The following is a 17,521-nucleotide window of genomic DNA, read 5'->3' on the forward strand; positions in this document are numbered from 1 at the left end:
TTTTATAGCAGCCCAAGCTGACTTGTAGAATACAATGTCTATGTCAGAATTAGTCACCACCTTTGGTATGTTCTGTTTTATATTAGGAATTGTGAGATTAATATCAGATGTGTAAGTAATGGTTCTGTGTTTGAGTTCTCAGTCTTTTCTGAAAGACAGTAAAAAGACATTTATTCCATTTAGAGAACACTGAGGTGCCTCGTGTGTGGTGTGTATAAGTAAAGGAGAGTCACATACTGGGCCTTGCAAAGTCAGACAAGAACTTCATGTGGCTGACCTTCCTTTGTTGAGTAAGAGTGACATGATGAATGGGATGTTTTAAGATGTGTAAACTATTTTATTTGAGTTAACTATTTGCTCAGTATAAATGAATCAAATTTCCCAGGCAATATGACTAGCATCCTGAAGAGGTTCATTCATTTCTAGTTGATGAGTTTTTTGATGTTATAAATTTATCACTTTTGGTTCAACCTTTCTCTGGAAGGAAATGTAATGGGAATTCACCTATAAACATATTGGGACAAAGGTCCATGAGTTATATACTGTTGTGTGTATTATAAAATGATATCTGCATTTCTGTTTATATGTAATGGATTTAAAACATCTGTATTTGAATTTCATGACCCTTCCATGCTGCCATTTTAATTTGTGAAGAGCATATTGCATTTTCAGGCAGTCTGTCTTTGAAATTGTGAGCTTAGGGAACAGATAAGTTCAGGACCAATGATTTGGTTTCACCTGGATACAGCTCTTATTTTTTTCTTACTCTCTCATTTATAGTTACCTTTTCACCTGTTGCCTTCATCTTTTTCTATATTCCTGTACTTAAAAAAATGATTCCCTTTTATATATTCAAAATTGGCAGTACAAGAGCATGCATATACATTGGTTGAGTGGAGCCTAAAATCTAGTTCTGTCATATACTGATGACAGGTAGTAAACACAGCATGCACCTTCTAGACTGTTTTATGTATCGTCTTATTTGACTCTCAAAACAACCCTGTGAAGAAGGTACATTACTAATCACCATTTTATTGTTGAAGAAGTAGAGGGATTGAGAGTTAAATAACCAGCAAAAATAGTAGAACTAAGGCCTAAGCCCAAATTTAACCTCAAACACTATGCATATTGCTCAGCGAATACTTAATGGAATGAAAGTTGTAAGTTTTAGGACTGTCATAGACTCCTTTCTTCATTGATTATTAACTGCAGTGACTTAGACATTGTATATAAAAGGAAAATTGGCCTTTGTGTAGAGCTAGTAAAATGAACAACAAAAAAAGTTACTTGGAAAGATATTCCAACCTAAAAGAAATGTCAAGGTTGGCCAAAGAGCAGAGTGCATTAAAAAAAATAATAATAATAATAAAAATATGAGAGTCCTTTACTAGGCCTGCTTAGCATGAATTTCTGAGGTTTTCAGAAGACTTCAGAGTAATCTTGAGTGTGGGAACAGGATGCAGAATGAAGCTGCATTCACTCCTCTTCTGCTCCCAACCCAGGATGAGACTGATCATAGCAGTTTTAAGCTTATCCAAGAACCAAGGACACCTTTGTAAATTCCTAAAGATACTTACTTAAACTCACCCTACACCATGACTAATTATGGACATTGGAAAGGGTGAGATAATTGGTTGAGATTGGGGCTTATAAGCAAGAGACTGGTAAGCAAGTAAGTAATGAAAAGTTCAGATCTTCATTGAGCAACATTTGTTAGATTGTGTCTAGACGAAGCAACAAATGCTCAACAAAAGCATTAATCAATAGATAATTCTGTTTTCCTGTTAGTTGAGAATATTTACTGGGGAAAAAAAGGAAGCACAATACAATGTTTTATTGAAATGAAGATATTTATGCCAGTTATGAAAAAGAGAAAAGCGTGATTTTTTTACTTTTATTTATATTTATTTTTTATTTTTATCTGATGCAATGGGCAGTAGGAGACAACTTATGGAAGACTCAGGAAAAGCCATCAAAGACAAAATTTAAGCATAGTTTAAATAAGATAAAATCTAATTTACCAAGTTCAGCCTGTAAATCTGAAATGTCAGTATGTGTGTAACATGTTAATGGCTCAAAATTATAGTAATGACCAGGATTGAAGAGGAAACATTTGTTTATAATTTAAAATGCAAAGTGTGAGGGAAGCTTAATGATGCATTATGTTTAGATAACTGATACTGTGATATAAAACAAAGCCACATTTTTAGAAAGAGGACGTGTTGGCCAAGTGGCTTCTTACAGTTGTAATTCAAGCTCAAATAATACTGCTGTTTTGATATTTTTAAGCTAAGACTTAATACTTTTATTTGTGAAGTGAGGGCCTGTGACTGTAGTCCATCTGGGCTCCTCTTTGTGGCCTCTATAGGAGTAAAGAAAAAGTCTCTTCAGATGCATAATTCTAGTTTGTATGCAACGCTTCCCAGCATAGTGTTGATAGACAACACAGTGACAACACATAACCTTGCTTTGATCTCACATGTAAATCTGTCTTTGGATCATATTCTATCATTTCTTAAACTAAATGAAATAGTATAGTGAAATTTTCTTAAATTCTGTTTTTTTTGTTTTTAGTTTTTTTTTTGTCTTGTTTTGTTTTTTGCCTTTAGAATCACTAGTACAGTTTTATTGTGTTACTAAAAATGATTGGAAAAACCAAAGGTCAGATCCTTTGTGTGGGAGAAAATCCCCCTTATAAGTAATATACCCCATATCTGAAAGGCATAGTAGGCCTCTTAAAATTCTGAATTTATGGGAGAGGGAGCCCTGTGACCTTGTTAGGATCTGTTTTTGATCATTTCTTAGGATGAATGCAATTTAGAACTCTCCTGGATTATTCTGCCAGCTATTCAGTTGTTGATGATATTGACTTTTAGTTTTAAAATGTCTTTGCTTTGGAAAATTGTTTTTAACAGCCTTCAACCACTTATATTTTGAATTTTTATGTTGTATCACTTTTCATTTGGGACATTAAGTCAAATTCTTGGTAACCATTCTCCACAATCCAATTTATTTTTACCCAAGATCCATTGAATTCAGCTCACTGCCTTTCTGTAAAAGGTTAACCCAATATGTCATGTTATGTTATACTTTCTACTCATGCTATATAAAAGAAAAGTTACTGTGATAAGCAGCCAATAAATTGCATTCAGAATGTTTATTCTTAAAAATTACATTACTATGCTGACATAGATAAACATAATCATTTATCACAATATGGATTGTGAAATAAAAACTAAAATAAATGGACCCATATTGCCTGTTACCCAGTGTTTTTTTTTTCTTTAAATGTTGGTCACAATAACTACCTTTAAAAAATGTCATCTTCTTATTTATCAGTTTGAATTAATGTATGAGATTAGTAATGGTTCAAGCTTGAATAACTACACAAAAAACCACATTTATTGTATAATAGGAAAGTATTTTCAACTTTTTTTGTATAGAAATGAGGTTATATTTTTAAATGTTGGCTCTTATTAATATGTTGTTTTGGCATTATTTCATAATAAGGAATAAACCATTTAAAACTCATAGCTCTATTTGGTGTTTGTTATCCAGAAGACAGAGACATCTAAATTGGTAAATTTTGAAGAAATCTCATGTTCATCATGTATAGGAATTACTAAAAATAATTTTCACTTATTTTGGGCTAATAAAGTAAGTCCCAGGGATGTTTAATAGAGTGAATACAGCACACAGTGAAACCTGCTGAATGTAGTATTTGGTGATTATTTATTTACTTACTTGATAGCAGCTTTATTGAGGTATAATTCACATACCACACAATTCACTCATACAAAGTATAGAATTCAAAAGCTGTTAGTGTATTGATAGTTGTGTTTCTATCACCACTGCCAATTTCATCAGCCCAGAAAGAAACCATGTACCCTTTGGCAGTCATTCCATTTCTCCTTAATCCTCCAACCCCTGGTAAGCACAGCCTACTTTCTGTCTCTATATATTTGCCTATTCTGGACATTATATATAAATGAAATCATATGATATGTGATATTTTGTAACTGGCTTCTTTCAGCATAATATTTATGTTCATCTATGTTGTTTGTGAATTTCCCCAATTTTTTCTGTTATTGATAAAAATTCCATTATGCTTGAAGAACTACTTCATATGATTTTAAAATTTATTGAGGCTTCTTTTATGGTTTAGCATATGATCTGTCCTAGAGAATGTTTTGGGTACATCTGAGAAGAGTGTGGATTCTGCTGTTCTTGGGTAGAGTATACCACAGATAAAGCTTTGTCTTTGTGTTGAATCTGATACCTGTGCCCTTTGGAAGGCAGATTCTGTTTACTTTTTTTCTTGTGTGGGTCACACAATCCTGTTTTTTTAACATCTTATAACTTTTTTTATTTATTAAAAATTGAACATTTTAGATAAAATATTGTAGCAATTCTGGATAGTAGCCTTTCTCCCCTAAAATGGGGCTTATTGATGTTTGCTTATTTGTTTAGTGACTTGATGCACTATTTTAGGGAACTCTATTTCTCCCAAGACGTGAACCTCTGATTGTATTTGCATAAAGTGAAGTCTTGGGCGTATGCACAATAACTCTGGGATGCTAATGGTTTTATCAGGGCTTTATTTGCCTTTTCCCCTATTTTTTTTTAAAACTGCCCACCTCTGTTGGTATTACACCCAGCTCTTGGTTTCTACTGATTGCTGTCTGATTGCTCTATTATTTTTGACAATGTCCTGGAATGTAAATTACTGCACAGTATGAGTCAATTAAATTTGGGTGCCTTGCAGGAATAGTTTTTGAAGTGAGTCTTTGAGGTTTCTTGTGATCCTAGGGGAGCTGTTCTTAGCTATTTCTTTCCCTGGTTCTCTCTGGTAAACTGTCTGCCTTATGATTTAGTTTATTGCTCTCATGAAGCTATCACCCTCCTCTTAATTGTTTGCCATCAAACTATTTACTGTTTTTGAGAATAGCCATAGGCTTGAACTTCCCCACGTACTAATTCTAATAAAGTCAGTTGTTTTAGGGGGAGCTGCCTGTTCTTATGACTTGCCTCTTCCCCTGCAAAAAAAATCCCTGAGCCACAGCTACAGAGCTAGGGGTGGTTTAGTGGCTTGCTCTTCCCAGATTGACACTCCTGTGTTGTGAGCAGAGCACTGGTGTAGGCAGTACCTTCTGATCTCAGTTTGCTTCTCCTGGTATATTAACTCCAAACCTTGAATAAATTAAGGTGAGGGTGATTAGTTCTCCATGTAATTGGCATGTTTGCTGCATGTGAGGTAGAACCTCTGCTCTATGAGTGGGGACTAGGTGAAGCAAGGGAGCTCCTGCCTTCTCAGCTGCACTCTCTGGAGTTTAGTTGCTGCATAGTGGGTTGGGGGGGGGTGGTGGGGGAATGAGAAATGCTAATAGTCTGCCCTTCTCTGGGAAATACCATACACTCAACTGGAAGCTGGGGGCAGATGGACCTTTGTGTTCTTGGTTGCACTCACCTGAGGTAGAATTTCTGTTTACTGAGCTGTGGCATGGTGGAGGGGTGGGCAGGCCATTCTTCAAATGCCATAGACCTTCACTGTTTTTACCAATTCTTAGTAGATTTTTCTTGAGCAAATGTTTCTTCATTTGCTATTTGACTTTCAGATGATTTCTGGAGACTTTGAAGGGTTTTTATTTTTACTAATTTTTATCAGTTACATTTTGTTGGGGAATTGATCTAAAGAAGTCTTCGTGCTATCATTTTGGAAGACCTCTGGTGGTTTTCTTTTAAATACTCTCTTAAGACAGTACTTTGAAATTAATTCTTTATTGAGTTTTTCAGGTGACATTTAATTTATTTGCATACATAGTTAAAAAGGTTTTCTCTTCTGCTTTTGTATATCACAAAGTCACGGTAAAACATAGTCTTTTTTTGGGTAAATTTGAATGTAAGCTTAATATAGAGAAGAACTCAGTTCTAATTCAGTCCCTTTAGTATATTAATTGTGAGATCTCAAATAGGTTACTTAAGCACCTTGAATGTATTTGCTTATCCAAAATTTTGAAATAATAGTAGCTATTATTAAATTAAATTAGGTAATGCATGTGAAAGCAATTTGTAAATTCTAAAAACTTAAAATGGGGAGTGTTGTTATTACACGCTCAAATAAAATCTGCATCTTTTATGATTTCATTCTCATCTAAAAATACTATGTATAAAATTTATCTTAAAGAGTCTTCAGTATGGTTTATGTGATTTTTAAATCCTTCATATTGTGATCAATAAGTATTCTTATAAAATCAGTGAGTATATCACCTAGCAAATGATTACTTTAGATAAGCTTATGGTGGAATTACAATAGTAGAAGGAGAAAACAACATGTTCAGTATAAGTCTTTGGAGTGAGTGGTGAGTAATCTTAAAATAAAATTTTGATTTTTTTTATATGCCAACATAGATGTTTATATGTTGTTTATACTGTCTTCAGAGTATCCTGGCTCTAAATCCTCGAACACAAACTCATGCAGCGCTGCGTTCCACTTCAGCCAAGAAAGTAGACAAGAAACATTGGAAAAGAAATACTGATAAAAACTGCTCTGTAAGTACCACTGATAGATTGTTTCACATGGAAAATAATCTCATCCTATACATTGTAGAACAAGATTTTACATATACTTAGAAATACAATTAAATATGTGTAAAGTACAGCTGTAATTTTTTCATACTTTAGATATTTTTTATTTGAATAATCTCAAAAATGTTTTTAATTTTACTGCTTGAAAATCTATTGAAACAACTAAGAAATTATATGTTTAGTGTGGTGCCAAAATTTATTTTCTTAAAAATCCGTAAACCTTCTCTTAAAATTCTTTTGGAAAATCAAAAACACAAGGAACAATAAGTGTTGGTGAGGCCGTGGAGAAAAAGGAACTCTCTTACACTATTGGTGGAATGCAAACTGGTGCAGCCACTGTGGAAAATAGTATGGAGGTTTCTCAAAAAATTAAAAATAAAATTACTATATGATCCAGTAATTCCACTACTGGGTATTTACCCAAAGAATACAAAAACACTAATTTGAAAAGACACATGCACCCCTATGTTTGTTGCTGTATTATTTACAATAGTCAAACTATGGAAGCCCCCCTCCCCAGGTGTCCACTGATAGAGGAGTGGATAAAGATGATGTAGTATATATATATATATATATATATATATATATATACACATACACACACACACACAATGGAATATAGAGAGTATAATGCTAAGCAATAAGTCAGTCAGAGAAAGACAAAGGCCATGTGATCTCACTCATATGTGGAATTTAAGAAAACAAATAATCAAAAGAAGAAGAAAGAAGCACATTAAAAAACAGATTCTTAACTATAGAGAACAAATTGATGGTTACCACAGAGGAAGTGGGTGAGGGGAATGGATGAAATAGGTGTTGGGGATTTAAGAGTACAATTATTATGATGAAAAAAATTAAATTAAAATCCTTGAAAATTGTTTTGTGTAACAATAAAATGATACAGAAGAGTTTCCATATTACAGATATAATTTAGCTGAAGAAGAGTACACTGGCATATACAAGCTATTGTATAATGTGGTTTTGGGGAACATATGAGCAATATTTGGGGAATACTATAAACATTTAATATTTCCAAGTGAGGTACAGGAGAAAAATGTCTGAGATTACTGATTGCTGAAATGTTATTTAACTGATTCTATGAGGTTATCACAGGGCTGGCACTTTGAGGCCATAAATGGGGATTAAGTACAAACTCTAAGGCAATATTTAAAATACGACTTTAGGAGGCATACATTTTTAAAATTGGAAATCAATTTCCTTTTTACCCAATTTCCCAAAATTAGTTTCCCCCAAATGAGTTTTCTCAAATCATTTATTTAAACAATTATTTGTATTAGCTTATTTAACATTGGCTTCTTTGGTGCTTTGCTTATACTGTCTAATATAACGATTTTAGTTTATGTACTTCTTTCTTCCTTACATATGAACTCTTTGATGATGGAAATTGAGGGCATGTGCTCATTGTGTATGTATACATCTGATTTAAAAATTTTTGTCATTGGACATCCAGGAAAGGTTTTTGAATGAAAAGAAGAAATAGAAATACAAAGAAATGATGTGACTTAAGATGATTATGTAGCCACTTAATAGCAAAGCTGGGTTGGAGTTCAGTTTTCCTTGTACCAGTTTGGTGAATTTGCTTTCTAATATCATAAGGTCTCTGGAAGAAGACTAGTGTGGTCTAAATTATATCAAAGGATAGACTGACTCTAAGATCTTATATTACAGTATGAATAATTGCAGGGCACTGAAAAAAGAGTCATGTAAATTTCAAATGTAGAAAGCCCTTAAAGATTATCAAGTCTAAATCATTTTAAAGGTATGAGAACTTTGACCCTGATAAGTTAAATGACTTCTCTAGGGTCTCATTTATATATTATTAAACTATTTATGGTCAGAGTTTTATTTAGAAAGAGAGGCTTTCTTATCATTTTATTATTATTTTATGAAATTAGCATTTTATTCCAAAATGTTATCCTGTAAATTGAGTGTCTCATTTTATCAGATTTTTTAATAATTGGTAAAGATTCAGTGAGGTGGGTCTTCTCCATTAAATGTATTGGCACAAATTCTGAGAGAAGCAATTTGACAGTATCTTTGGCAATATTCATCAACACCTGTCTTAGTTTGCTAGGGCTGCCATAACCAAGTACCACTGACTGGGTGGCCTAAAGAACAGAAATTCTTAATGTTCTGGAGGCTAGGAATCTGAGATCAAGGTGTCAGCAGGGTTGTTTTCTTCTGAGTCCTCTCTCTTGGTTTTCCCTTGTGTCTTTGTTATAGTCTTCCCTCTGTGTGTGCCTGTATCCAAATTTCCTCTTATAATGACACTAATACTAGATTAGGGCCCCCTCTTAATGACCTCATTTTAATTCAGTCATCTCTGTAAAGACTGTCTTCAAATACAATTACATTCTCAGGTACTAGGGGTTAGGACTCTAGCATATAAATTTGTGGGGGATGTGGTTCAGTCCATAACAATATTTTTAAATTATCAAACACTTACATCCAATAATTTATCTTGTAGTAAACTATCCTAAACAAAGAATTAGGAATGTAGATAAAGAATTAAGTAGAAAGAAGCTTTTCCAACATTATTTATTTGGTAGAGAAAAATGTGGGGAAAACCCACTGAATTCCAAGCATTGAGTTGTGGTTAAATAAATCAGGGCAGATCCATTCAGCAGTAAGTTGTGCAATCATGGAAATTATTTTTAAAATAATTATCTGGAAAAATACTTACAATATATATTATAAGGAAAAGGCATGAAACATTATATTTAAGAATGATTGTGTGCACTTATACACACATATTCACCTAGACATATATTCACAAAGAAAAAAAGAAAATATAATGGAATGTTAATAGTGATTACCTTTGTTTTCTTTGCACTTTTGTATATTTCAAGTTTTATATAATCAAGTATTAGTAGAAAAATGAAAGCTTTAAATTCATGTTAAAATAATCTTAATCTATAAGATCAGATTTATTGCTCTGGATGTATACCATTTTGAAAATTCTATTTGACACACCTATATTAACAAAACACAGTGAAATTCATTCCCAAAGTGGAAATATGGAGCGAAGGTTTGAAAGTTATTCTCAGTGCAGTTAAAGAATGTGGCTCCTTTCCTTTTCATTATTGTTCTTATGTGTTTGCATGAAGAATTGATTAAAAGTATAACCAAAAGATTCTTTTCTTTTCTTCTTTTCTTTTCTTTTTTTATTATTTTAGAGAGAGAGAGTGAGGGGGGAGAGGGACAGAAAGAGAGAGAGAGAATCTTAAGCAGACTTCATGCTCAGTGTGGAGTTCAACATGGGGCTCCATCCCATGACCCTGAGTTCCCATGACCCTGAGGTCCCATGACCCTAAGCCAAAACCAAGAGTCAGATGCTCAACTGACTGAGCCACCCAGGCGCCCCTGATTTATTTTTTACTTTACAAATTTTCATATTTGTGTTTTATAGTCACTCCTCTAAATTCAAAAGCCTTATATGTATATAAACAAACATAAGACTTTGAAAGGTAGAGAGAAGACCAAGTAGCTAGAGAAATGGAACCTAAAGAATGAAATGGTGGTGAGTTCCTAGGGTTTTTCTTTTTCTGCATTTTTCCCAGTCTTGGGGGAGCACCTGGCTGGCATGAGAATCTTGATCTTGAGGTCATGAGTTCAAGCCCCATATTGGGTATAGAGCTTACTTAAATTAATTAAATAATTAAAAATAAAACTAAATAAAAAACATGTGTCTTGGAAAAACTAGAAATCCTAAAATAAATGAAGAAAATGAAGAAATATCTCAGTCTTGGGACTAAAGAATTTAGAGAACTGGCAACACTAACTTCACACACACAGGTGCACACACACACACACACACACACACACACACACACACACACACATCCTAACAAAAGTCTGCTCTCTCTAGCCAAAATACCAGGGAAAAAACAGCCTAGCAAGACAGAAAACCTTCAGACCGTAAGTTGTCTACTCTACCCAAACACATCAAGAAAAACTGTGGCCCTATCCCTATGTATTGCGTAAAGGCTGAGAAGAGAGCCTAGACTTCCATTCTGTAATGAGATAATGAGATGCCCACACACCTCTGCTGGGTGAAAGAATAGGGAGCCAGTACTTTCATCCCCATTAGCTAGCCAGTAACTGAAAGGGCCCACATCCCCACTTACCCTCTGTGATGTCAATGACTTCTCTCACTATCCAGAGGAAGAAAAGAAAGAGGGCAGGGCTGAAAAATACTCAAAAAGGAAATAATGACTAAAAACTTTCCAAATTGGGAAAGAGACATAAACCTACAAATTCAAAAAACCTGTGTGAAACCCAAAGAAAACCATAGTAAGATATGTCATAATTGAATTTCTGAAAACTAAAGACGAAGACAGGATCCTGAAGGAAGCTAGCCCACTTGCTTCAAGGCAGGGACAACTCTCGTGGGCTGTTATGCTCCTAAGCCTTGCTCTATTGCTTTGGCTATGACTAGAAGGTACCACTGACTGCGTCCTTGCTTTGAAAGTTTCCCTCCTTCCTACCCTGCTTTATGCCTCTTGTACTTTTCCTGAATAGCCCTCACTCCATAAATCACCTGCACCCAAATCCCTGTTTCAAATTTGCTTTTAGGAAAAATGAATTGAAATTGGTAAACAAAGGGTGAAATCTTGGCTCGCATCAGCAGCACTTGATACAGCGTCACTCTCTTGTTCCTAAAATATTTTTTTCACTTGGCGTATAGAACATCAAACTCCTTGGTTTTCTTCTTTCATTATTAGCATCTCCTTGGCTTCATTGTTGGTTATTCCTCATCTTCTCACCCCTAAATATTAGAATGCTCAGAGCTTAGATCTTTCTGTCTCTCCATAAGGCTTATTATGTTGGTGGTCTCATTTTTCTCTCCTCACTTTAATTTCTGTCTGTATCCAAATCTTATTACCTCTTACCTCCTTCACCACTATCAACCTTTCTAAGCCAGCACCATTATCTCTCATCTCTCATCTGGTTTATTTCAATAGCCTTGAAATAGTTTCCATGCTTATGCCTTTCCTGGTAGAATCTTTAATTAATATACACAAACCTGTTTAAAATTCCTGTGTTCAGAATCTTTCAGTGGTTTTACAGCTCACTTGGAGTTTTCACAATTTCCTTTGTACAATTGCCACTTCAGCAAGGCCTTCTCCGGCCACTCTATTTAAAACTCTAACCTGCCCCCCTTTTGAGCTCCCCTTAGACTTCTCTGCTTAATTTTTCTTCTAGCACTCATCACTTTTTACTTGCTAATTTTGTTTATTTTCTGCCCTTTTCTGCTGGAATATAAAGTGTAGGAGGGCAGGGATTTTTGTGTTTTGTTCATCATGTGTTCCGTTGCATAAGCTGTGTTCCCAGCTTCTAGAAGAGTTGGTGCTCAGTAAATATCTGCCGAATGAATGCATGAATGAATAGGATCCTTTTGTCACATATTATTTATATACTGGACATAAGGATTACATATTTTCTTATACAGTGCTATACAGTTTCCAGAGTACCTTTGCATATTACATTTGGTTTTTACCATAATGTAAATAGACAATTCAGATTTGTCTCCTTGTTTTACTGATGAGGACTATGCTGAAAATGTTAAATGATTTACTTAAGCATATTAAAATTACTCAGTGTTGCAGTCAGATCTAGAAATCAGGTCATCTGGGTCTAGTACATCCTTTTTAGTATATCACCTGGCTTCCTTAGAAAAGACAAGGGGGGCGCCTGGGTGGCGCAGTCGGTTAAGCGTCTGACTTCAGCCAGGTCACGATCTCGCGGTCCGTGAGTTCGAGCCCCACGTCAGGCTCTGGGCTGATGGCTCGGAGCCTGGAGCCTGTTTCCGATTCTGTGTCTCCCTCTCTCTCTGCCCCTCCCCCGTTCATGCTCTGTCTCTCTCTGTCCCAAAAATAAAAATAAAAAACGTTGAAAAAAAAAATTAAAAAAAAAAAAAAAAAAAGAAAAGACAAGTAAGATTATTAGAAAGTAGAATCATCAGAATTAAGGAAAAGATGGATTGTATTGGTTGTCACATTTTTTTTACCAGTAATCTTAATATCATTTCTGAAGATAGCCAAAGAGATCATTTTCAGCTAACTTCCCGACCACCAAATACAAAGGTTTTATTTATTTATGCTTTTTTTTATTTATTAACTATTTTGCTTTGGCTTTATAATTTTCTGTTTTGATTTAGTTCAGATAATCACTGACTTACCACTCTTTGCATATGTGCATTAGGGTTGTGGGTTGGGTCTCTTTGAATTCCCAGGGAAGAAGTTTCTCTTGAGCCATTGTATTACCTTCTGTTCATATCTGGTTATCTTTGTCCATTTTGGTTCTGGAAACAACCATATTTCAGGCACTGTATTGAATGCCATTCAAAGATGAATAAATTATAAATTCCAGTCTAAATTGTTTATTAAAATAGGTGCAAATTTAGTTTTAACCAACAAATTTATAGGCTTCTTAGAAGATAGGCATTTGTTTGACCTGTAAAAGTGCTCTGCGAATGGCAGTTCTGAAATTTTTTCCCCAGGAATTTCTTCCCTTGGCAGTTTGATACCATTCTAGTACTAATTGGAAATTCTGAATTCAGTAGGGGATTTAAACTGGCAAATGTGTTTATACTGGTTAATGAAGCACGAAGCAGTTATTTCCAGTATCTTTTAAGCAGGTGTTCCATAACTGCTGTTTATTTTTGCCATTTTTGAAAATGCTGAACTGTCGTAATTGCATAAATATTTTGCACTCATTTTCCATTAGCAATATTTGAAGACCTGAAAATGTTACAAATCAGAAAACTGGGTGAAAATAAAAAGAGAAGGTAGTTGAAGACATCCAATTATTAGACATTTTTAAGAACTTTAGCTACTTTGTTTTAAACATATGACTCATAGTAAGTGCTCACAGTAAAAAAATAATAATAAGCCATAGTATATAGTAAGAATTTGCTAATTGCAAATCTGTCTAAAGTGCTTTTAATGAACTAGCTCATTTAATCCTCAGAGCCATCCTATGAGGAGGGTACTGTATTTTATTTCCATTCATAGATAAGGGAACTGAAGCACAGGGAAATTTAAGAAACCTGTCCAGGATTCCACTACTGCATGGTGGAACCAGAGGTTGCACTCATGTAATCTGGCACCAGATATTTTTAAGTAAAATTGTTTGAATAAGTAAATAAAAATAAATCATTGACTTTTTTTTTCATTCTAGGAAATGACTACAGTAATGTGTAGGTTTTGATAAATCATTATTTTTTTCCTGGATGAGGTTCCCAGTTTTAGTCACTACTTTTTGTTTGTTTTTGCATTCATTGCCTGTTTATAAAATGGGCCAGCCATTGTGCCACTTACTACAGTAGAATGAAGATGAATTTGATTGGCATAGGCCTTGCCAAGAAGGTCTCACATTCTTTTGAAGAAGACAGAAATATCAATAAATAACAATAGTACTCTTTCAAAGGAAGAACTATTAAGGAGTTTTAATTATCAGTGTAATTCAGTCAAATTTGCCTTTGGCTGAATTAGTCTAACTTTCATAGGGGAAGATGGATTTAATAAGGAAAATGGGAGGTAAAGTTCAGACTTGTGTAGAAGGCTAGAAGACAATAGAATATGGGGCAGTGGGTATGTAGGAGAGAAGATACATTTGAATGTATTTAGGATTATCTCAGTTTGCTTGGGCTACTATAGCAAAAAATACCATAGACTGGATGGCTTAAACAACAAACATTTATTTCTCATGCTTCTGTGGGCTGGGAGGTCCAAGATCAGGGCATTGGCAGATTTGGTATCTGGTGAGGGCCTGCTGCCAGCTTCGTGAATGGCCGTTTTCTTGCTGTGTCTTCAAATAGCAGAAGAGATGAGAGCGTTCCTGGGTCCCTTTTATAAAGGCACTAATCCCATTCATGAGGACTCAGCTTTCATGACCTAATCACCTCCTATCTCATAATATCATCACATTGGGTGTTAGGATTCCAATATATGAATTTTGAGGGGACACAAATATTCAGTCCATAACAGGAGGTAAAATAAATATGACTTGAGAGTTTATGTGTACATTTAGTTGTTTATAAGATAAAACTGAGGAGAATAGTGAATTCAGTTTGTGATCTTTTGTTTCTTGTACCTGGGTATATCCTATTTAGTTCAAAAGTTGTAGCTCAGTAAAGGAGTCAGGAATGAAGATGAAAAGTTTTGAGTCATCAGAGTATATGTGGGTATAAAGCCTGTAGATAGAGTTTCCCAGGAAGTATAGAGAGTGGGAAGAGTTTGGAGCTTAGATCTTTGAGAACTGTGGGTGGGATTAGGAGAGATAAGTGAGGTACTGGCTTGAGGTACAAAACGTAAGGGACACTGAAAGACTCAGTAAACAAGATAAATAATCCAAGAATATGTAAAACATGTATATAAAACCATACCTCTTTCCTTTTGCCTCAGGCCACAGTGTGGCTTAGCATGACACTGAATACCAGCATGGCAAGGGCAGGCAGAGATGAGAATTTATCTAAGAAACACCATGTGGGGTGAGATGAGAGCCATGAAAGAAGTGAGAGAGTTCCTACAAGGAAGGACAGGTCATTGTGCTTTTCTTCTAATACTTGATTTCCAAATGTGGTTATTTTTTGTACTTTGGAAATTATCCTTATGATTTGCTTTATGTGCTGGGGTCCATTTTTCCTTCTCAAGCTTACATGACTATTAAGAAATAAAATCCACATAGTTAATAATCGCTCAACCTCATTCAGAAAAGGAAGGTGGAATTATTCTTGCTTTGATAACCCAGCTACCTGATTCTGTTAACTTGACATAGAATGCAGGTCCCAATGTTGATATATAGCAAATTCACAATATGAATTCCTTTTTTTAAGCTCCAAAGTTAAATGAATTTTTGACCACATTCACAGTAAGAAAGTAATTCCTGTTCTACTCTCTCCTCTTCTTACACCATATTTTAAAACAACTTCTCAAGCTTGAGCTTGCTTTCCTGATTGCTGACAATAGCATTCTTCTGAAAATAGACTCAGTGCCTGAAGGGGTTTCTGAAATAAAAAAAATAAAAATAAAATAACCCAAACCAAGATTCTTTGCAACTTAATGCCTTCTTCAATAAGTGAAAAACGCATTGTATAGAGAACACAAGTATCACACTAGAAACTCAGGCATACAGGAAATATAACCTCCTTTATTTTTCTGTGACCAAACTTAAATTCTATTTTGAGCTTTTCTAAGAGTAGAAACTTAGTCATTGTCACTTTTAGAATTTTTACCCCTCTGCTCCCCCTGCCCCTCCTTATTTCTCTGGGCTAACATCTGACTTCCCTGGGATTTGGTGACAAGTGTGGTAGATGTGGTGAGCCCAGCTGATTCTTCATTATATGTTTCCTTTACTAACCATCATGGGGGATGTAGAATTTATCCCTCATTCCCTTTCATGAGATCCCTTTTTGTTCCCTGCCTCTGTACTACTTTTAAGCCACTCGTGAATACATGACAGTCATTCAGCATTGGGGCTCAGGAAACTTCCATAGTTCAGTCACCTCTTCCTGGGGCTTCATCTGATAGGTTCTCGAGCTCATGATTTCCGTGTGCATGACTAGTATTTGCCAGCCTGAGTAGCTTGGCAATGATCTTTTTTTCTGTGAATCTACCAATATTTCTGGGCCCCTCCTTTTTTTATGTATCCTCATCTTATCTTTCCATTCTTAAAATATTTATATAGTTTAGATAGGAAGGTAGGAGTGGAGAAGAAAATTTACTTTTAACTCATTACTCATTTCCTCTTAAATCCATTGTCAATCACTCAAGTTCTTTCAGATTCCTTGAAAATCTGACTTCTGAAATCTTAAGTCTCACAGAAGCTCTCTTGGTCTTATTGCTTTCTGTTGTTACATCTTTTTCTTCAAGAAATCAAAACTAGTGGCCTCTCTGCTTAACATGTGCACATTTTAGGAGGAAGGAGAAGGAAGGAATTATAGTAAAACTTCCCCATCCCATAAAGTCTGATTTTGAATTTGGATCTAACAGAATTCATGATCGTCTCCTCCATCCAGCAGGTTCTCAAATGAGGTGTGTTGGAAGTGGGGAGAGAAGGTGGAGTAAGTTTCTATTTTGGGTCAGAGAAAGTAAGGAAGAAGGGTTAAGACAGGCAAGGCCAGTTAGAACTCCATCTTGGGAAACTGAGATAGTACTTGCAAGACCTTGAAAATGAGTACCTCCTTAAATTTTGTGCCATGGATGCCTCACTTACCTCACTGTTGTACTGGCCCCGATAACAGCTGCCAATCAAAGGGCTTATACTGTCCTGGGGATACCAGCCTGTCAGGACCTGTAGATGTCCTTATGAATGTTTAAACTTGGGTAGCAATTGGCAACCTGCCATAGGGACTCATGGATTTGGATGGCACTGATGGTCCCAGAACTCCAGGCTAGCTGACTGAGTAGGTTTCTCTGGTCATTACATTAACTTCCTAGTAATGCTACCACACATGTATTACTGGAGATTTGGAATCATTAATCTGATACTGTTTTATTGTTTATATTTTAAGGACAATTACCCTGCTAAATGTATTGAGCACATTGTAATGAATTAGAAAAAATAAGTTTGTTTTAAAATAAGAATATTTTAAGTGGTCTTTATTGGAAAGTCTCTTCCATATCTCTAACAAAGATTAGAAGACATCACTGTATAAGTTTAGTAATTAATTTTGTGTGTATATGTTAGAATAGACATTGATTTGAAGAAACTGATCCTTTAAAAAATGTAAGTTTAAAGTTCAGCAGAAGGAAAAATTTTATAGAGGGAAAAATATACTGTGACATTTGATTGAAAATCCTTTGTCAAAGTATAAAAAATTTAAGTAGAATAGGGATTCTGAGCCTAAAATCTTGCTTTGTGGTAATTTAGACATATGTAGACCTTGTAATTTTGGAATTGGGGTGGGTTC

At 35.0% G+C, this 17,521-nt stretch overlaps 1 protein-coding gene across 1 annotated transcript in view; it reads left to right on the forward strand.

Moving 5' to 3' along the window:
* The window catches only part of DPYD (dihydropyrimidine dehydrogenase), an 850,732-nt gene that overhangs the window by 35,054 nt on the left and 798,157 nt on the right, over positions 1-17,521 (forward strand). The window contains exon 2 of the mRNA XM_019457587.2: positions 6,439-6,549. Within this exon, the coding sequence (XP_019313132.1) occupies positions 6,439-6,549 (111 nt within the window). The remainder of the gene's footprint in view (positions 1-6,438; positions 6,550-17,521) is intronic.

Source organism: Panthera pardus, unplaced genomic scaffold (genome assembly GCF_024362965.1).
Source record: "Panthera pardus isolate Hobbes unplaced genomic scaffold, ASM2436296v1 HiC_scaffold_11, whole genome shotgun sequence".
Lineage (NCBI taxonomy): Eukaryota > Metazoa > Chordata > Mammalia > Carnivora > Felidae > Panthera > Panthera pardus.